Here is a 19,730-nt window from a genome sequence, read left to right as displayed (position 1 = left end):
TGGGAACTGAAATAATAATGCTTACTCCGTTGATAGATTCTGCTGCTGTTTTTCGGTGTAAAACCGTTCTCAGAGCCACTCTACCTCCTTGTGGAAAACCCCTCCCCATCCGTTGATCGGCTGTTGCGGAATGTTTTATTTTCATGTGCCATGCTGCTCTCGCCTTTTTTCGGGTTATTTCCTCCTGCACGGCTTATGTTTTTCCACTGCAAAATGGTTCCCAAGGCATTTATTTTGTGAAACTTTAGCTACGCTATCATTAAGGGCGTTTGAGTTCATTGCTTCGGGGGTCTGTTGTATCTTTTTGGTCTCTTTTCTGATGCCGTCTTGTTCATCCTAAAGGTTGCACTGTAATGCCCCACTCGACCGCATGTGTAACATCGTGACTGGTTCAATGGAATCGATTGTTTCTGTTTCTTTGCTTTTAGAGCGGATTGCAGGAATATGTCTTCCTTTCTGTGAGGGAATTCTATAGCGTCGCGGATATCCTGCATTCTCACCCCAGGGTTGTCTTAAACAGTTTGAATCAAGCGCAACTGCGTATAAAAGTGTTTTCCCAATCGTTAATACCCCTCTGATATGATTCCATTCTGCGGTCCCATAAGCCATGACACAAAGATTTTCCGTGTTTCCCTGTACACTGGGTCCGGTGATACAGTCGCGGGGAACACATATTGGTAAGCCGTGATAAGTTGATTGGGGCCCCTGTACTTCGTGTATTCCACTGCGCCATCAAAGGAGCGCATCTTTTCCTCTCTTCTTATCCCAAACGGCGACGCCTTCTCTCGTAAGCCCTGGAAAGCACCTCTCATACTTACCACTCTGGGAAGAGGAGCAGTTGTTGTCGCCTGTTGTTCCGTGTGTCCCTCCAATACCCATTGGTCCATAAGTTTAAACTTTCCATCATCATCATTTCCGGGACGTTGCTGGCTCTTTTCTTCTTTAACCCTTTTTTCCCTTCTGGAGCCGTCATCTGTTTCTGCAACGCTTCAATCGTTTCCGCCTGCCGTTTTATTTTTTCTTGCATTTGCGTTAGTTGCTGCTGCATGCACCAAAGCAGCAGTTCGCTTGCATTCGGTTGCACCCGAAAATTTTCATCAACCATTTGGGCACATGCACTTTCAAACTGATAATAAAGCGCTGATTCTGTGGCTCCCAATGTTGTCGCCCACTCCGTCTGTAGAGCTGCTCGCGCCTCTTCAATTTCCATGGGGAAATCCGCATTCCTTGGAAATGTGAAGCTTACCATTGATTGTCTTCATGAAGCCATCTCCATTTTATGCTGTTGGTCAAAATAAACCATTAGATTCCCGTTTTCAATTGTCAGTTGACCATCCACGTGATAAATTAGTCTGGGGTTTCGAGCAAGTCAAAAATCAAATTGGAAAGGAATTGGCCCCTTTTCTCGAACAAACTCCATAAAAGCTCTGACACTTTTCAACCACTCGACTTCCGTTAGCGGTGGGCGTACTGAGTCAAGCATGTTTGGCACTTAAAAGTTACACCCTCTTGCAGACGACTGCTGAGTAATAGAAAAAAAGAGGGGTGAAGGTTACCAATCCGAGAAAAAACGTAAGCCCAACGCATTCCCGACGCAAGTTTTCAAAAAAAAAAAACAAAGATTTCTTCCCGCACCACTCCTGTACTTTTTTGCCGAAAGGATATGGGAATGTGAGCGAACGACCGAAAACAATTAAACACATTATTTCGCCATACCAACGACAACAACAACAACAAACCAAGTGTCAACAACCCCAACCCCTCCCCCCAAAGCGCAAAAGTTCCTTTCAATTCCATGTGTAGACTGCCCAGCCGCGCATATTGTGGCAAGGCGAAACGCAAAAAGAAGAAAAAATCGGCGGCATCTATCTCTACAAACGACCTGCCGCTCGCTTTACCAAATCCGCCGTGTTGTAAGAATGCCAAGGAAGCAACGTTCCGGTTCCCGGTTGATTGAGGTGCCATTTTTGATGATGTTTCACCATTTCATATTCCTCCACTGTGGCGGGGAAATCTCGTTCGGTCGGCGGTTTCAGATAATGAGAATAGCGGCGCCCCGCGGCGGGATGTGCGTATTTACTGCTGTCTTCATACCAGCGTGTCAACCAACCACGTTTGCTGGGGTTTGTCGCTAAACTCTCGAGGCCGCGGCGCTCCGGCAGTTCCTGGTCCATAAATATTGGATATTCCTCGGGATGCAGTTCCTGGTAAAGACCTTCATGCGTCATATATACACACGTGAAGGAACCACCCGCCTCTTCAATAAGACGAATGCTCTCAGCCGATGCATTTTGTAATTCGATATGAATGGGGTAAGGTACACGGCGCACACCATTGCTTATAAGCACAAATCCAGGCCACACAATTTCGCGTTCCCCCACAACATTGGCCTGCCGCAGGTGGTACAGTGTTATCACTTCATTGGGGTTTATTCGACCTGTATCGATGGCCCAAAGAAGTTTGCTGAGCCTCAGTGGAGAAAACACCAACTTTCCTTCGTAACGATTGCGAGGGCCACCGGCTGAGACACGAGGCGCAAGCATGAAGCGGGGAGTCATTTTACGTTCCTGCCATTGCCCTCTTGCGAACACTCGGCGTCTGTCATTGTATCCCCTTGAATACTTCCAGCTCCCGCCTATTTTCATCCATCCCATTTTGATCATATTGTGGCCGCAGCGCATTCCCACATATTCGGGAGTTGGTGTTAAGTCTTTAATCGACTGTGTGATTTGTGGGTTGAGGTATTGATCCCAGTGGTTCCATTTATGTTGCGTGGTGCGGCCATTTAGTCGCGACCCAACAACTGGAAGTGGGTGATCTTCATCGAACTCTTTTCTCCCAGTGAAGTCCTCCCAACTGTTACGCGTCTTCACAAGGAGATTGTTGCTGTTAATGAGCGGAAATATTGTCTTAGCAGGGCACATATGCATCGGTATCGCCTCCCGCCGCGGATGGAAAAGGCGGTAACGCCGAAGTGGCGGACTCACAGAGAGCATTTCGTATCTACCAACAACGCGGAAATCGTTTAAGTTACTACAGCTTGGAACCCGAGCTGGCGCGTACTCACCACAACGGGAGGTTAATGCTTACTTCTTCCAGTGTCTTTCTTTATTATTCCTCTTCGTTTTGAAGTTTTCAAAACAGCTTGGCCACACTGAAACAAGTAGTGAGCCCTAAGAAGAAGGAAAAGAAAAAGAAATTAGTCTTCGCCACCATTTAAGGATGGTAATTATTTTTGAAAGGGGGGAAGAAAGAAAAAGTAGAGCATCCACAACCAAATACCTAAGCTAGGAAGGGAGATGGTAGAGAAACAATATATCCAACCGACATGCGCGGCCAAATCCACCGCAGGCGGTTGCATGTCTCTGGCGGAACTTGCAGGCGCCGCAAACATCCATTGTTTCCTCCTTTCATTTCCTTCCTTCTACAATACATATGTTCCCTTTTCTTTGTGCATTCGAGAGTATTCCCACCAAGAGCCCAAAGAACGTTGCGCGGTTCTTTAATTCACCATTATTTCTTGCCTCACGCGCCAACATTACACTGAAACAAACCTCGAGTCCACCTGCTCGCATACCTCAGCGAATACAGTGTCAAATGGTCGGTCACCATCGATGCGAACGTACATTGGTTCATAACAACCAACGAGCTCACCCCGCCTAGCATCGAAGTATTTCCACCTGCTCGCCACAGCAGCCCTCGATTCGTCATCGGGAGACATGAGCTCCAAATGCATGCCGCTTGGTGCCGGCAAATACTCGATATGATAAATATTCCGCGTTATGGGTTCGTACCGACGGCCTGCGCAGCGTTTTACCGACACCTCGTTCCCAACATCGAGCATAACGAAAAGAAGAGGTGAAAGTCCCGCTGTCTGAAGACGCAGTGCCTGTGAGCGCGTTTGCGGGAATCCGTCAAGCACCCACCCCCTTTTGACAACATCATCCTCGCGAAGCCGCCTAATGACAAGTTCTGAGGAAATATGTGAGGGCACCTGCTCGCCATCTCGCATGCAGCGCTCTATGATTTCTCCCTCGGGTGTGCGTCTCTTTACTTCGTTGAGAAAAATATCCTGTGCGCGAACATGTACCGCATCATACCTCTTTGCGATGCGACGGGCCTGCGTCTGTTTGCCACTGCCCGGAGGGCCCACAATTATGAGATGCAATGTGGTTTTACGTTCCAGCGCTTTAAGAAGGAACTCTAAGGGGTTTTCGGGAAGGTTCCGCAGCACATCGTGAAAGAGTTCCTCCAGCAGGTAAGTGACACGCTTCTCCTCAAGGTATTTCACCGCATCCGCTGAAAGTTGGCCGGTGGACATATGCTGCCCTCTCTAGAAAAGAAAAAGAAAAGAAATGTTTCCGCCTGGCTTATTTCCTGTTTTGTTTTTCTATATATTTCTTCTTCAGTTTCTTGCCGAGCTATAAAATTTCCTTGTGTACTTGCTCCTCTTGTACAAACTGCACGAACGAACACATATTGAAAGGCCATGACATGAGGGAAAAAGGAGAGAATGGAGCAAAAGGAGAAAAGAAGGGGTGAGGGGATCATGTATTAATAGCCGAGTGCGATGTCTCATGTACAATCCTTTTCTGTATGCATACAACCATCCTCATTTGCGTACGCACTCCTTCGACCATCAGCTCCACCACGCATTTGTAAGCGAAACAAAAAAGATTGATTACGACGTTATTTTAACTCGAGCTCAATGGTGTAGAAGCGAAGGGTTTTATCTGATGCACTAATATGCATCTCCACACCGAGCTCGCCACCCTCTACGGGGAAGGACACGAGTTCTTCGTTTCGGGCTTCTCTTGGAAGAAGGATGGTGGTTTGTTTCCAGTGAGTGGAAGGGCTGCGAGGTGATGTGCTAAGTGTGTGGGCACCATAACTTACATCAAACCATACGGTAAAACCGTCCACAGAAACCCGCCCTTCACTACCCGCTTCCCTGGCGTGTTGCTGAAACTCAGCGGATTCCTTCAAGTCGAAATGGACGGTATTTTGCAATGATGTGAGTACCTCCTCCTGAACTGTTGATAAATTCAACTCAATCAGGGAAAGACCTTCGTGGAGAAGGCACAAGGGTGGTAAACACTCAACGAGAGGTGACGCCTGTTCGAGATATACTTCATATTCTATCCGTCCATAGCGACTAAAATCCAAGCCGCCAACATCACGCCAAAAGTTTTTGTATCGCTGCACATAATACGGTTTGCAAGTAATAGGGGCGACGAAAACAGTGGCGCGCTCAGGGATCATTTCAATAGGCTGCAAAACCCCCAGGGCGGCGTTGACATCTTGAAAGAAGTTCCTCGCACGGATGACGGAGGGAAGCATACCTTCATGGAACAGATAAAACCCCATCCATTCGGATAGAAGCACTGCTACGCCACATTTCCCCAATTTAGCCTTGTGACGGTTCACGAAATTCGCTACACCACCGGCAATAATATTCTCCACTGTGTCTCCGAGTACCGTTACCTTCGTCGAAAGATCATTGTCTTCGACGACTCCGATTTGAAATTCACTCAGCGATGATGCTTCAATGGAAAAGACGTGCTTCGCTCCAGCGCGTGCCGCCCACATCGAGAGAATCCCCGTGCCGGAACCCACGTCCACCACCACTTTTCCTTCAATGGATGCACTTTGCTCTATGGATTTGCGATAAAACGACATGCGTTGCGCATCCTCCAGCATCAAGCGGTGCACAGCAAGATCTGAATAACTTTCATAGTACTGATGATGCAAAGAGCTATTTGGGTCATAGTCTTCTGCAAACCCCCCGGACTCCATCTTGTGGTTGACGATAGGGTTGTGGTGAAGGAATGTAAGCAAAGTAATGCGCGAACCTCCTAATCAGAAGGCGAAGATATATATATATATATTAAAAAAGGGATTGGAGGATCAAATAACAGTCCTTTAAAAACTTACGGGGTTCACTATTTAGACTTGTCTTAGTGCTGTAATATGTTCTCGTTAAAGCCGTTCACAGAACCCCCTTGATTGACTCTTAACACCACGCTAAAGTGAAAAAAAAAACCATAAAACCCCCTTTCCGCCCGCCGCATATAAGTCTTCTTTCCATTTTTTGGGCGGTTCTCACCCATTGTTACTCGTAAACTTGCTTTGTAAAACGTGTAAGGGTGGGTTGCCAGCAATATATCTTGTACCCCACCCGGACGGCCGCGCCGAAACGAAAAATAAAACAAAGTAGTGAAGCGGCTCCTTAGCTCACAGTTGGTATAACTCTGCTATTCCTTTGGAGAGCTTTCGCACCCGCTGAAACATTTCACACGCTGCGAAAACGTCTCCATTACTTTCGGCTACGCGCGCCTTTTCATACAATTCAAACGCCTTCATATCGTTCTCCGCTGTTAGGATCGGTGGGTTGCGACGGTACAGAAAATCACCGCGAATGATGTACTTGGAGTGCCCCTCTCCCACAGGCGATCCCTCGTGCAACACATCATAGTAAAAGAAAGCAGCGGTGCCTTTCGTAGGTTTCACAGCACCTATGCGGTTCTCCCGCCTCCCAATATATTTCCCACTTTCTGGATCACGTTTCAGCACCTCCGCCTGTTCCCCGTCAAACAACACCGTTTCTCCACCTGCTTCACAATCATTAAGATAAATAAGCAAAGTGTAAAGGGACCGAGTGTTAATATCAACGATGGTGGAGCCGTCAATATGCGGAGAGAAGTGACCACCCGCACCGTAGCGCGCAAACAAAAGGTTTTGTGCTAGTTGTTGGGGAACCCATGTACCCTCAAGGTCACGTGCAAATAACTCCTCAGCCCCTTCCATGGAGGGAGAAAACGTTTTTGGATCCAGCTTCACTACCTTCTCTATTCGTGAGGAGAGAACCTGCGACAACGTAGGGAAATTCGCTTCGATAGTGTCCACCACACGGAAGGCACGGGCTTCAGCTTCCCCGCAACATCCAGCTTCTTCCCCTTCAGCGTTAGGATCCTTTTGCCGCCAGAATGTGTATCCAACCTTTTCACATGCAGCGATGAGCTGGTCGCACTCGTCATTCGACAAAAAACCCTCCACCACCACCACATCCACGCGCTCGTCCACACGAAATTGTCTGACCGCTCCGGTTGGTGAGAGGCTTAGTTGAAGGTTCTCAATCACATCCTTTTTGCATGGCTCATTTTTTTCAATAATGTTGTTATAGCTGTACATCACATCTGGCTCTAACGTTGATCACACAAATATTATGTGAAAGAAGATGAAATTAAAATCAAAAACCACACCCCCAGTTAAGAATATGTATTAGGCACAACTCACTGGCAACCGCTACAACGGGAGGTGGTATGTTGGTGGGGGAAAAAAAAAAGAGTTATTAGGAAGAACAAGATGTTTAGTACCGTTATCATACCGTGAAAGAGGTGTGTAGTTTTTTAATCGAAATAGGCGGGAGGCGAGCCTCACAGAGTAGTAACAAGACGACAAACACTTATTGTGCCAGTCTTTTGTGCACATTGGAAGCACTGACACATCAGTTAAGCAGAAGGGCGTGGAGAGCGAGTTTAGGGTCAAACCATGATTTCGCCCCTTCCATAGAAGATGGAGCGGTGCACATGGACATGGCCGCCTGCTGAGCCAATGTCTTAATTTTATTGTGCTGGGAAATCACGTTTCGTACAGTTGCCGCGATGGGGGCGAAAGGGGGAATGGAACACGGCTGCAACTCACTTCGCTCGCCCAACTCTTTCAGATACTGGCGTCGCTCTTCGCTAAGGTCAGCCTCTGATACCTGCTGTGTCTGAATGCTGGACGTTGCGCTCTTCGTGTTGATTAATGTGTTAAACCTCGTGCTCGTTGACTTTCGTTCGGGAGCTTCTGTCAGTGAGGAATCTGTACTGAAGCAAGGAAGAATCAGTATACTGCTTCCTCTCATACCCATCCGCCCAACACGTCCAATGCGGTGCACGTACGATTGCACAGTTGTTGGAGGTTCAAAGTGATAGACATAATCTACATCACGTACATCCAAGCCAAACGCAGCCACATCCGTGCAAAGAAGAATCGCACCCCTGCCACCGGGTTGTCGACCTTCCCGTTTCCAACCGCTGGTGTAAAACTGGTTTTTTTTTTCAGTTGCGGAGAGCAGTGCAGCCTTCTTCCCATCTGTAGTGCCCGCCTTCACCTCCGCTTTGTGATTGAGGAAAGCATTGTACTGGTCCAGTCGGGTGCGCTCGTTCATTCCCTCGTACATAACAAACACATGGTTGATGCACAACAACATCTGATGGCTCTCCACCAAACGGGAAAACAACTTTTCAACAAAACGGAGCGTTCTGGGACTGTTAAAGAAGATAAAATGCTTCTTGGATGAGTGTAAGTTCATTAGCTGAATCAATATCGGTAAAAAGTCATGTGCCTCACAAAGCAGATAGCGGTTCTGCAGTTGGGTTACAAAGTCTTCATTGCTATTAAGCACCACTTTGTGTAACTTGGACTGGAGAGCAGCACACGCCCTCTCAGCATAAGTCTGTACCTCCGTCGAAGTTGACACAGTTGCGCCGACAAATGACAAATCCATCGATAAGGTTTTCTCCGAGGAATTTGTCGATGTTGACGTGGATTCACCACGCTCTTCCTTCAGCCGCTTGTCCAGTGGTTGCTCCAAATAAGCGTGCGTCGCCACAAACTCAGTCACGATTCCACGCATCTCAACTGAATGAAAGACAAGATCCGCTTCATCCACTACAAGTACAAACCGCTCATTGTGACAGCCATGCAGCTGTACGTTGTGTCCAGTGTTTTTCTCGCTCGTGTCCTTACGCCTACCGCGCTTCTCATAGTAGCGTCGCAGTGTTTCCTCGTCTTGTGCGGCCAGAAGCTCCTCCCGTTCATCCGGTTCGTTGTGCACTGACCGGCCGCCCTCGCTAGTTTCGGCGTCACTTCTCGCTACAGGTGGGTGTTCTGTAGGACGCTTTGTATTTAAAGCAGCAATAAAGTCAACTAAGTCACGTGGCGTTGTCACCAGAAAAGTTCCCGCACCACGCGCCGCAGCCTTTAAACTCTTTAGAACTACATCCGCTGACTGTACCGCCCCGTCGCACAGGGCGAACCGTATTGTATGCGGCAGGCGTGCGGCAAGGTTGCGACCGACCACAAACGTTTGTTCCGCAAGGACGCGCGACGGGGCCAGAACGATGCCGATAATATCGCGCCGTAGCAACGGAAAGTTGTGCGCTGCAACAAAAGCATCACACGCCCGTACTGTACGTTCCATCAGTGGAATGAGCACGGCAAGTGTCTTCCCGCTACCAGTTGGTGCTTCAACTATGGTACTGTTTCCCGAAGAACAAAAGACACTAATTGTGCGTGCCTGGACTGCTGTAGCGTGAGAAAAGAAAAAGACGTTACGTAAGGCAAATAAGGTGGCGCTGTGCAGCGGCGGTGAGACCTCCTCCCATGGCAGCTGCAGCGCCTCATCGTGCCATGCCTTATCTTCAGGTTCCCATTGACGACGGATCCGCTTCACCGCGATGTCTGAAGACGACATGTCTTTATGTTTCTTTGTTTTGTTGGTTAGTCACAGTGGGTGAAGATGAAGGAGTAACTTGAATGATTAAATAGTTGGAAGAGGGTTTAGAGATGGAACCAAAGCCACTTCTCCAGTCCTTTCGCTCCAAACGAAGCACAAACACAAGAGTAGCGCCAGTGGCAAACACGACTTGCAATTTAGGTACATACCAAATACCATCTTATTGGTGCATAACAATGTGAGGCCGCGGCAAAAGGAAGTAACGTCTCAGAAGTCTACCACACGGCTCCATCTCTGCCAGGACCCCTGTGCACGTATAAACGGATAAAAAGTCATGTAAAAACCGAAAAAAAAAGAGAGAAGAGATTGTGCGGAATTGCATCTTCTAAGAGAACCTTGGCCCACATCACCGATTAAGGAAAATGGGTAGAATAAACAAAACCTTCAAAAAAAAAAAAAAAAGACAACACACGGCAAGTTCAAAACCAGCGTTACGCGGGACTGTTCATACAAATGCTCAGCAACTTCACCCCATATGTGCCACAACATAATATTATTTCCACCGGAGTGCTACGCAGACAAACGCACCTTGTGGCCGTTATTTAAACGACCAACACAAAAGAGAGGAAAAAAAAATTATCTGTGGCAAGCCACTCATCTATTTGTCATACGCGGACTCTTTCGGCTACTCGTGAACTTCATGGAGGCTACCTGCGGGTGGAACCGCATCAAGCAGCAACTTAGCAAACACATCGTAGGACTTCACCTGCTTCAATTTCCGCTGTTACCTGTTCCCTGAACCACACTCCGACTCGAGATATGGTTGCGCCAGTGTCAAATCCTTTACTTCGTGTTAATAAACGCTAGTGTGATCCCACTGCAAATAAAAGCCATGCACGACACACTGTAGACGGCAACAAACCCGATACTGCTGTAGCGCTGGGTGTTGCCTTCCCCCTTAGACACATACATGTGAAGCAGCATACCGTACAGTAGCTGTCCGGCAAACGTTCCAATTGTCGCACTCACACCGAAGATGCCCAAATCCTTTGCTGTATCAATCGGCATGCCGTCCTTCCGCGGTAACGTTTCCACACCAATCGCGTAGTCCACCGAAAGGAATGACGCGCTTCCCATTCCATGCACAAACCCAATAATGTACAGAAACTCCAAACTTCTTACCTCTAATAACATGAGCAGCGATAGGGAGCATGTCACCGCTGCAAGATATATCAGTGACTTACGTCCCACACGGTCGGAGACGGGACCGCTCAACCCGGCTCCCAACAGGCCACCGAGGAGAGCTGCAACAGACAGCGCCGAGGTTACCTCTGCGGGGCTCGCCAACTGCACAATGTCTCGCAGGAAAAATATGATATATACTTGTACTGCCAGACCGCAGTTAAAAAGCCCCCTCCCGACGCACGCAAAGCCAAAGTCGGGGAAAATTCGAAAGGATGGAATGGTGAAGGAGTTCAGTATCGTGTCACTGAAGTGCAACGCTTGAGGCGGCTGTCTCAGTGATTCCGATGGAATAGAATTTAATGTGATTACTAAACAAAAGATGGTTGCAAGCGCATACGTCCCGAGACAGAAAACTGTGGAGACACCGACAGCCAACATCGTGTAGCCAACACCACTTCCTATAATTGCTAGCAGTGCCATGGCACTGCTCCCCTTTCCAGTCTCCTCCTTAGCAACATAATCATTCAGGAGAGCAACTACCATGCTGTACGCAACTGAGAGACCCACCGAGGAGACGAAGTGTGCGGTACACAAAACTAACATTGAATTCGTAATCTCAACGAAGGTAAATAAGACGAGGCCAACAACTGTCAGCATGGCTCCATTCGTCAAGAACATGGTTCGGTTACCCAGCCGGTCGCTGCAGGCACCAAACAGAGGGGAAGTGATTTGACACAGGGCCCCAATACCCATTAGCACACCAACCCAGAGACTTTCCTTGCCGTGTGTTATTCTTGCGACAGTCTTGGGAATAACAATGTTATTAAGAGTGTTAAAGCACAATCCGTAGCTAAAGGACATGGCGAATAGACTAAGGTGCTCCCGCATGCTCATGCGACGCCTCACGGTAAAGGAGGAGGGGGAGGAGGCGGCTGCGGAGGTGAGCTCGGCATTTTCCTGCTCGTTCCCATCAATTAATAAGCTAAATCCGCTACTCCTGTCGACCGAGTGATTTTTTCCCGTCATTTCTGCCGCACGTTAGGCTGCACCTTGTTTCTAGCACCCTCCAACAAACCGTTAGTTACGTGTGTCGGCCGGTTCATTGAAGTTCATGTACAAAAAAAATGTCCGGGAAGGGGAATGGGAATGACACCGAAAAGAAAACCCCAACGCTTAGAAGGGGAGAAAAGAACGACTTTAACAACACCAGCCCCACCGACGCCTACGCAGCGCCAGCGTATAATACCATTCGTTACGCCTTTTTTTTTTTAAAAAGGAAAAAACAGCTTGCGCCACAAACAAAACAACTTTTTTTTTTTGAAAAAAGGGTTCATTACTAGTGCTCCTCGCCGAAGTGGTATCTCCTTCTGCCGGCTCCGGAACCCTCATCCTGCGGGTTGTCTCGTGTCACAGCCACTGTTTCGAACACACGTTGAACAGTAACAGTACGGAGTTTTCAATCAGCCACACGACCCGAATTAGCGGTAAATTTGGTGCGAAGGCTTTCGTATCGGCGAAGGTCTTCAGCAGTCACCGATGGCTTCAGTTGGTCACGTGCCCTCACAAAGTCGTTCATGCGGACGACCAAGTTTTTAGCCGGCTCTGCCAACATAGAGGGGGAACCCTCCTCGTTAAAAGTTAGAGATTCCTGCAGCATAGCCTCGACCGCAAACATCATAGCGTCGGAGCACAATGCAAACAGATCAGCGCCTGTGTAATCCAAAGTCATTGGCTGCAGTAGAGCTTCCAGATCAACATCTTCAGCGAGGTCAAATTTGCGTGTCAGTGCTCGTAATGCAACCAATTGCTCACTGCGTGTGGAAGGAATACCTAGGTAACAAAGTTTGTCAAAGCGACCGGGCCGCAGTAGTGCGGGGTCAAGCAAATCTGGGCGGTTGGTGGCGGCGATAATAAACACCTTCCCGGCTGCAGTTCCATCGCTGCGACTGTGGCCAACACCATCAACCTCCACGAGCAGCTGTGCCACGACGCGATCCATTGCTCCACCGGCGTCACCTTTGGCTCCACGCGCCGGAGCCAATGCGTCCAGTTCATCAAAGAATATAATACACGGCGAGTTGTCGCGCGCACGCTGGAACAGTAGACGTATATTTTTCTCACTTTCACCGACATACTGATTGATCAACTCGGGGCCCTTCACAGCCATAAAATTCATGTTCATTTCGGTGGCTACGGCCTTCGCCAAGAGCGTCTTGCCGCAGCCGGGCGGGCCGTAGAAAAGAATGCCGGCCCCATGTTTTGCGTTACCACCGTTTCCCAGCAGCTCCGGGTAGAGCAGCGGCAGTTGAATCATTTCACGCAACTCGCGCTTGGCGTCCTCGAGACCACCAACATCACTCCAGCGTACAGGTTGTAGTTTTGTTGACACCAGATTGTGTCCGTGAGCCTTCTGAAATTTTTCCAAAATGCTGCTGCACAGGGACTCGGATAGGACCGGTAGAACACCCTCCGGAAGTGACATGGACGCCAAGACAGACACGCATTCTTCAGCATACGCCACCACATCGACGGTACTTAGACCAACGGTCCACGACGCAACAGAATCAAATGATAGTAGTAAACTCTTGCAAAAGCCACGGGACCGCTGGGCTCCTGTGAAAATATTTTCAACAATTAAGCGACGATCCTTCTCAGAAGGATGTGTACCCTTCAACACCCCCTCGACGTTGCGCGCCTGCGCAGCTACTGCAGGTGGGGGAGCTTCCACGCACTCACAAACAAGAAATATGACACGAATACCATTTAAGCAATCACCGTCGCTACAAGTGCCATCAACTCCACTGCCTGAGTTGTCTGCGTCAAACAAGCGCAACAGTTCGGTGCGTTGATCAAGCTTCTGCGCATTACGAATAACCAAAGCGACTTCCCCAGAACAGCTCATATACGACCCCAGAAGCCTCTGCACTTCTTCGTCGCTCTTCCGTTCCATGTCAACAAGAAGACACTCCACGCCAAGAAGTGCCATAACCATCGAAACACACTCAACTGGCAAGTTTTCCTTAGTTGCATGCACCACAAACACACTGGTGGTGCCTGCATTGCTTGGCACGTAACAACGCTCCAATGCGCTGCGGATGTTCATTGTCAGAGACAGCTGTGGGAAGAACGTCGGAGGGATGGGAGGGGGCGGAAAGAGCGGCGTAGTGTCGGGAGAAGCCAGAGCATTTTGTAATAACAAGAGCAGCTCCGTACCGTTGCCCTTGTCTTCTAGCTCAATGCGGCCGTATGCAGCGCCTGACAGCGTGTTCACTTCAAGAACTCGGAAGGGGATAGCGATTGCGCCGTCGTGCAGCACAGATGTAACCACCGGTGGTAGGGCACAACCGCTCTGTACGGCATGGATAACCTGCACCAGCACCGCCTCCACAGCAGTATTAGGCTCTAACTGCATTTCAACAAGTTGAGTCGGGGTGACAGAAAGAACAATAACATCCCCCTCAGCTACAATCCGCCCATGAAGGGCTCTCTCGGATGCTTTTAGAGTTGCGGTGAGAAGAGTTTCGTAGCTTTCACCAAACACTTCCGTTAAAATAAACACCGGCCATGCAGGTGTAACTGCAACAGCACTCAGATGCAACTCCTTTCGGCTTCCGCTACTAACCACCTCAATAGTTATTGGGGCGCCACTTCCGTTGTGCACCTCTCGAAAAAGCGACACAGGTACACACAACTGATCATCATTGTATTGGAAACGCGATTTCATGATTGTAGGAAGCACGTCAAGCATGAGAAAGGCCCGAATGTTGCGAAAGACACTTGGTGAAGCATACAAGGTGGGTAGTGTATCGCACTGCTGTTTTCCTCGTTGCGTTTCTGCTTGCTCCTGCTGCCCTGTCGTAGGCACTGGGTCATCCCTTTGCCTAACGAGTGTAAACGCAGTCGTGTATTCCTCGTCGCCCACACACACAATACTGCCGTCTTGCAGAAGTGTACTTAGAAGAAAAGCCTCCGATGCAGCTGTGGAGGAACCCGAAAGCGAGTAGTCTAACCTAACGGAACATATACCGCCTCTCTCCAATTCATTATTTGTACTCACCCCATCGGCGCCGGTGCCCTCAGCGGAGCTCCCCGTCGTTCCCATGGCAGCGGTAGGCGGCAGCTCCTTCCCATCCGAGGAAGGTGGAAGGACAATAACAGTAGTCGATTCTGTTAAGGTACCGACTGTTGCAGGAACCAAGTCAACCACCACGAACTCAACAGGACGACCGTCACCGGATGGAATCTTCTCCCCAAGGTGCATCTCACCATGTGTTTGAATTAAGGTGCTCACTAACGACTGCGCGTTATCGGTCATGGATGTGCTCTGCTGCAGAACATTCTTGTATGCTTCGTACGTGTTGGTGCGCAGGATACAACGCTCGAGCTCAACGGTGCGTGACATTATTCCACAAACAGAAAAAAAAATCCCTTCCTTTTCCTTAAAAGGCCTTCGTTCGATTCCCTTCTCGCTATTAAAAAAATAATAATGAACAAATTAATTTACCTCACTGATTCCCTACGAACGGAATGTGGTAATAGGATAGGTAAAGAAGAAAAATAGATCCTAGCGAAGTACCGAGCAATGTGCCCCAGTTGGAAGTCTGTCACGCTAATACACAAAACATACAATATCAAACACTCAGTCTCAGTGAGATAAACTACAGAAACAAACATACAAACTCCTCAGTGCCGTATATATTTTCGCATTAATTTATACGCAGTACTCACACAAATGGGCAGGAGGAACCGCAGCAGCAACAGCATCGGCAAACAAGCAAAGGAAAAGAGGCGGTCATACGAAGGGTATGCAAAGGAAAGCGAGGGTTCTCAGTAACACCCACGCACACATAGATATGGCGCAACAGCAAGTTCATATGCGAGTGCGCGCAAGGTGAGAAACAGTGATATATTGTGCGTGATAATCACATTACTTGGCACTATGCTCCTTTATTTTTGATCGCCCCCAGGCACCTCAAACTTCTTCATCCAGTTTATGTTTCTTGCCCTCTCTTTTAGCCATGAAGTCTGTGGCCTTCAGTGCATAGGTCCTATTCTTCGGCAAAAACGCGCGCTCAATAAACCGCAGTCCACCCACCTCTCCGAACACCTCACCCTTGAAAGCCAACAAACACGCCATCATATCTTCTGCAGAAAGTTTTAGGGAAATGTCACTCTTAAAGTGCATGCACAAAGGTGTATCATCTGAAAATTCTCCTTCACATCGCACGAGAGGAGCTTTCGCTCTCTGTATGAGAAGTGAAGTTAGCCAATTGAAGGTGGTACGCTTCACCCACACATACGGAGGGAACACAAGTGATTCATTACATGTTACCTCCGAAAGGTACACACATTTCCGTGCTGCAACGCTAATAATTTCCACGTAAGCCGCCATAATGCCACCCTCATCACCTAAATGACGCCACACTGCCTCCCGCAAAGCAATATCGCGTTGTTCCTCTGGGATCCACATCATCGTTTTGTCGTTTGCCCCCGGTTCGATGAGTCCAAGCTGCTGCAACCTAATATAATGACTCGCCACTTCGAATCGTGATTGACCGGGTGCACCAAGTGCTTTCCAAAAAGAAGGTCCACACCTTGCGCCCTTGTAGGCGTGAACCTGCTCTCTGAGTGCACTATCTTCTTCTCGACTCCACTGGAGAGCTTTAGAAAAACTGTTCGCCGTTTCCGGCAGCATTGCCAAAGAATGTACGTATGCCAACTGTGGAAATGCCAACGTCACTCCTTTCCATCGCAACTCGTCTCGTGTAGGTGGAACCGGTGCGTAACATACAATATTCTTGGCTGAATAAATACCAGCGTCACGAAAGGGGGGATTACCCACACCTCCCGTTGTATAATCGTCAAGGAAACGTACCTCCCCAGCACCGTCAGCAGTTTCCTGTCTTACACCTAGTTTCCTCAGAGTCACCCCCCGCGAAGGATAGAGGGCCGCTCTCAGAGCTGCCAGCTGTTCATATCGCATTTTCAACTGCTTGTACCTTTCCTGTAACGCGTTGCGTAGCTGCGCGTTTCTGGCAAGCATTCCATTCACATCATCAATAGTGCAACGTGTGCGATTGTTCCTACGCATTGTTGTACCAACACGCCAGACTTATTTCATAACTTCAAACGGGGATATAAAAATGAAAACAAGGGAGTAATCACGTGGACTTCATCGCATCATCCACCAAATGTATACGACTTCACAGGAAAGCAATTGTTAGAGCACTCTTCTCCAAAATGGTGAAGGCACAAAACGCGCATGCCAATATTACAATGCAACCAGGAAAATTGCCCCTTTCCACCGCTAAATTTTGTTCTCTTCAACTCCCTTAGAAGAAAGAACGGGTCCCTACACTCCCTATTCATGCGTGAGCAAAGGTCACGCAGCACTCGTTAAGTTGATGTCCGAGACCCCAGACAGCTCCGTTGCATGGTAACACAACCCCAACCCCACATACAGAACGTTATTCTCCTCAATCGTGGTTGCAACGTCAACTATTTTCATCTCCTTCACCTTTTTCAGCCAACTGCTGTTCGTATTCCTCCCATTCCTTTTCTTTCTGTCGGCGCAATTCTCGAAAGAAGCGTGCTTCCTCCTCCTCACGCTCTTCGACGAGACGAAGTTGCTCAAGAAGTTTCTTCGCCTCACGGTAACGTCGATTGGCGAACCTCCCGGCTTCCTTTTGGATTCTCCGCTCGGACTGAGGCTTCGTGTTCCCCGCGTCCTTAAACGACTCCTCCGCCATTGTCGTCCAAAATGCGGATGTACGTGTGAGGAACTCAGCCGCACTTTCATTCATCAGCGGTGTGGGCACGCCACAGCTCGCACTCAGCTGAGCCACGAGTTGTTCTTTGTGAACTTTAAGTCCCTTCTTCCCCTTCACTATCGTGATACCATCTACTTCATCAAGTGCTGGTGTCGCATTAGTGTCAAGCTCAGCAGGGATAGCTTCAGGTGCCTCATCACCATCATCAATCTGATTCACCACTTGACGGTCGTCCAACGTACCGCTTTCGCCTTCGCCTTCGTCTTCATCCTCTTCGTAACCGTAGTCAAGGTCAAAAACCGCGGTAACGGCAGTACTACCACTCTCCCAGGAGCCGGCGTCACTTGCCTCATCATCCTTCCCAAGCCAAACAGCGCTCGAAAGGTCCTGTGAAAGCAACACACGGAACGTGTCACATGTATTGAGGTTGAGGGAGAACAAATCACACATGGTAACTTCACGTGCACCACATTCAAACTGACCACCGAAGATGTACAATGTATTGCCCACAACGAGCATGGCGGCATCCATGCGTCGATGGGGATAAACTTGGCCTCGTTTGTTCACTTCAAAACTCTCCTTAAGTTTGCGGGCATCAACTGTGTCGTGTCCGGTTCCATTTTCTGCATCATCATCATCATCATCGTTGTCATCTTCGCTACTAGATTCGCCGTCGCCGTCACCACCAGCCCCAGCGGTAGAGCCCTCACTCGCAAGATGCTGCAGCTGCAAGGCCTTTAGTTCCTCTTCAAGACTCATGCCCTGTCCGCCGGATACTTTTCCGGTGCCTCCTACCAACCCTCCTTGCTTTGTACGCAACACAACAGGATAGAACCGATTAGTATCCATATGAAAGATGAATAAATCGTTGTTGAAACTCGAAATCATCTTCCCTCCAGGCGACTCCACATCCACCACGCCTCCAAAAAGATACATCTTTTTGTCCTTGAAAGCACAACTAACACCGCAGCAGATTGGTGGTGGAATGCCTCCAAGCCTCACTTTTGTCCAAAAAACAAAATTCTCACCGTCCTGGTCAGCTGGTTTGCTGTTACCACCGTCAAACATATCTTTCGGCAGCTTAATCGTCCAAAGGTCGTGGTGTACCGTTGCCTCCGACTTCTTGAAGCGGTTAAACTTTTCTGTGGAATATCCACCATACACAAATAAAGTGTCGTCATGCACAGCCATGCAGTGACCACTGCGTGCGTGAGGGGATTCGCCATGTGGAGCCGTCTTGACTGCTGTCCATTTCCCTGCGCCGTCAAGATGTGAAAGCACCCACAAATCATTATAATAGTGACACTCCTGTGCGTTATCGTAGAACCCCCCAAAGAGTACGGCGTTACGGCGCCACATGCACATCCGATGGCCACTTCGAGATGATGGGCCACCCCTCAAAGTTTTTAGTTCCTCCCACTCGTACTTCCGGGCATCGAAGCGCCACACATCCTTGAAGTGAAGGAACTGTGACTGCGACTGCGACACAAACTCACCACCACAAATAAGAAAGTAGTGTTTGTACACTAATCCTTGGCTGCTGCTACGCGGTGGTGGATTCACGGCCGTTACTAACTTGGCCCACGTATTCCGCTTCGTATGATAAAAATACAAGTCATTATACACCACCGTGCTCACGCCGTCCCAATACTCCCCTCCAAATATAAGTAGCTCCTGATCTCGAGCTGGATGCGGCGCAAAAACAACGTTAGCGCGTGGTGTTGGTGGTGTCACATTTTCTTGCTCAAGTGTTGTGCGGGTTTTACTCTCAACTTTTCGGATGCGGTTCAGCGTCACCTCTGGGGCTTCCTCATTGTTGAAGCCTCCTTCACCATCGCCACCCGCATCATTGGTACGGACCCCTCGTCCTTTTGCCAACTTAAGTGCTTGTTTGCATGCTCGTCGTGCAGCCTTTGAGGGATCCTCGTGCTTCTTTCGCTTGTCGCGACCCTTGCCCATGGAAAAAAATATTTGAAACTACAGCCCCCCCCCAAAAAAAAAAAATTGCTCCGCTTTCCTTTATTATTATTATTTTCCCCCTTCTGTAGTGCGTCTCTTTACCCTGAGATGTGCGGAGACGCCTTCGATGAAAACCGACTTTTCCTTACCGTAAGAAACAAAGTCAATAAAAAATGAGTAGCGGAGTATGCGAGGGGAGAATAATGAATCTAAAGCTTACAAAAAAAAAAATACGAGGGCAATGGGGCGCTCGACAGATTGGCGGGGTCCCTGGTAAAGAACATTTAATTGTACAAACTGATGGCAGTGGC

At 48.7% G+C, this 19,730-nt stretch overlaps 10 protein-coding genes across 10 annotated transcripts; all 10 read right to left on the bottom strand.

Annotated features, from left to right (window-relative positions):
- Positions 1 to 814: 814 nt before the first annotated feature.
- On the bottom strand, positions 815 to 1,249 carry TbgDal_V5500 (hypothetical protein, unlikely; the record flags this gene model as incomplete). The annotated part of the gene is made up of 1 exon (XM_011775395.1): positions 815 to 1,249. One exon carries the CDS (start codon positions 1,247 to 1,249, stop codon positions 815 to 817), a length of 435 nt encoding a protein of 144 aa, XP_011773697.1.
- A 622-nt stretch (positions 1,250 to 1,871) lies between these two features.
- TbgDal_V5490 (hypothetical protein, conserved) lies at positions 1,872 to 2,996 on the bottom strand (the record flags this gene model as incomplete). Its single annotated transcript, XM_011775394.1, has 1 exon — positions 1,872 to 2,996. The coding sequence occupies one exon, from the start codon at positions 2,994 to 2,996 to the stop codon at positions 1,872 to 1,874; it is 1,125 nt and encodes a 374-aa protein (XP_011773696.1).
- Positions 2,997 to 3,538: 542 nt separating this feature from the next.
- On the bottom strand, positions 3,539 to 4,321 carry TbgDal_V5480 (adenylate kinase, putative; the record flags this gene model as incomplete). The annotated part of the gene is made up of 1 exon (XM_011775393.1): positions 3,539 to 4,321. One exon carries the CDS (start codon positions 4,319 to 4,321, stop codon positions 3,539 to 3,541), a length of 783 nt encoding a protein of 260 aa, XP_011773695.1.
- A 368-nt stretch (positions 4,322 to 4,689) lies between these two features.
- Positions 4,690 to 5,796, bottom strand: TbgDal_V5470 (arginine N-methyltransferase, putative; the record flags this gene model as incomplete). Its single annotated transcript, XM_011775392.1, has 1 exon — positions 4,690 to 5,796. One exon carries the CDS (start codon positions 5,794 to 5,796, stop codon positions 4,690 to 4,692), a length of 1,107 nt encoding a protein of 368 aa, XP_011773694.1.
- A 438-nt stretch (positions 5,797 to 6,234) lies between these two features.
- TbgDal_V5460 (hypothetical protein, conserved) lies at positions 6,235 to 7,191 on the bottom strand (the record flags this gene model as incomplete). Its single annotated transcript, XM_011775391.1, has 1 exon — positions 6,235 to 7,191. The coding sequence occupies one exon, from the start codon at positions 7,189 to 7,191 to the stop codon at positions 6,235 to 6,237; it is 957 nt and encodes a 318-aa protein (XP_011773693.1).
- A 316-nt stretch (positions 7,192 to 7,507) lies between these two features.
- On the bottom strand, positions 7,508 to 9,523 carry TbgDal_V5450 (helicase, putative; the record flags this gene model as incomplete). The annotated part of the gene is made up of 1 exon (XM_011775390.1): positions 7,508 to 9,523. One exon carries the CDS (start codon positions 9,521 to 9,523, stop codon positions 7,508 to 7,510), a length of 2,016 nt encoding a protein of 671 aa, XP_011773692.1.
- Positions 9,524 to 10,348: 825 nt separating this feature from the next.
- Positions 10,349 to 11,716, bottom strand: TbgDal_V5440 (hypothetical protein, conserved; the record flags this gene model as incomplete). Its single annotated transcript, XM_011775389.1, has 1 exon — positions 10,349 to 11,716. The coding sequence occupies one exon, from the start codon at positions 11,714 to 11,716 to the stop codon at positions 10,349 to 10,351; it is 1,368 nt and encodes a 455-aa protein (XP_011773691.1).
- Positions 11,717 to 12,146: 430 nt separating this feature from the next.
- Positions 12,147 to 15,092, bottom strand: TbgDal_V5430 (peroxisome assembly protein, putative; the record flags this gene model as incomplete). The annotated part of the gene is made up of 1 exon (XM_011775388.1): positions 12,147 to 15,092. One exon carries the CDS (start codon positions 15,090 to 15,092, stop codon positions 12,147 to 12,149), a length of 2,946 nt encoding a protein of 981 aa, XP_011773690.1.
- A 570-nt stretch (positions 15,093 to 15,662) lies between these two features.
- Positions 15,663 to 16,781, bottom strand: TbgDal_V5420 (hypothetical protein, conserved; the record flags this gene model as incomplete). Its single annotated transcript, XM_011775387.1, has 1 exon — positions 15,663 to 16,781. The coding sequence occupies one exon, from the start codon at positions 16,779 to 16,781 to the stop codon at positions 15,663 to 15,665; it is 1,119 nt and encodes a 372-aa protein (XP_011773689.1).
- Positions 16,782 to 17,184: 403 nt separating this feature from the next.
- Positions 17,185 to 19,419, bottom strand: TbgDal_V5410 (hypothetical protein, conserved; the record flags this gene model as incomplete). Its single annotated transcript, XM_011775386.1, has 1 exon — positions 17,185 to 19,419. The coding sequence occupies one exon, from the start codon at positions 19,417 to 19,419 to the stop codon at positions 17,185 to 17,187; it is 2,235 nt and encodes a 744-aa protein (XP_011773688.1).
- Positions 19,420 to 19,730: the final 311 nt, after the last annotated feature.

Source organism: Trypanosoma brucei, chromosome 5 (assembly GCF_000210295.1).
Source record: "Trypanosoma brucei gambiense DAL972 chromosome 5, complete sequence".
Classification (NCBI taxonomy): Eukaryota; Euglenozoa; class Kinetoplastea; order Trypanosomatida; family Trypanosomatidae; genus Trypanosoma; species Trypanosoma brucei.
Note: the sequence above shows the minus strand (reverse complement) of the source record. Positions and strands in the feature narration are given on the sequence as shown.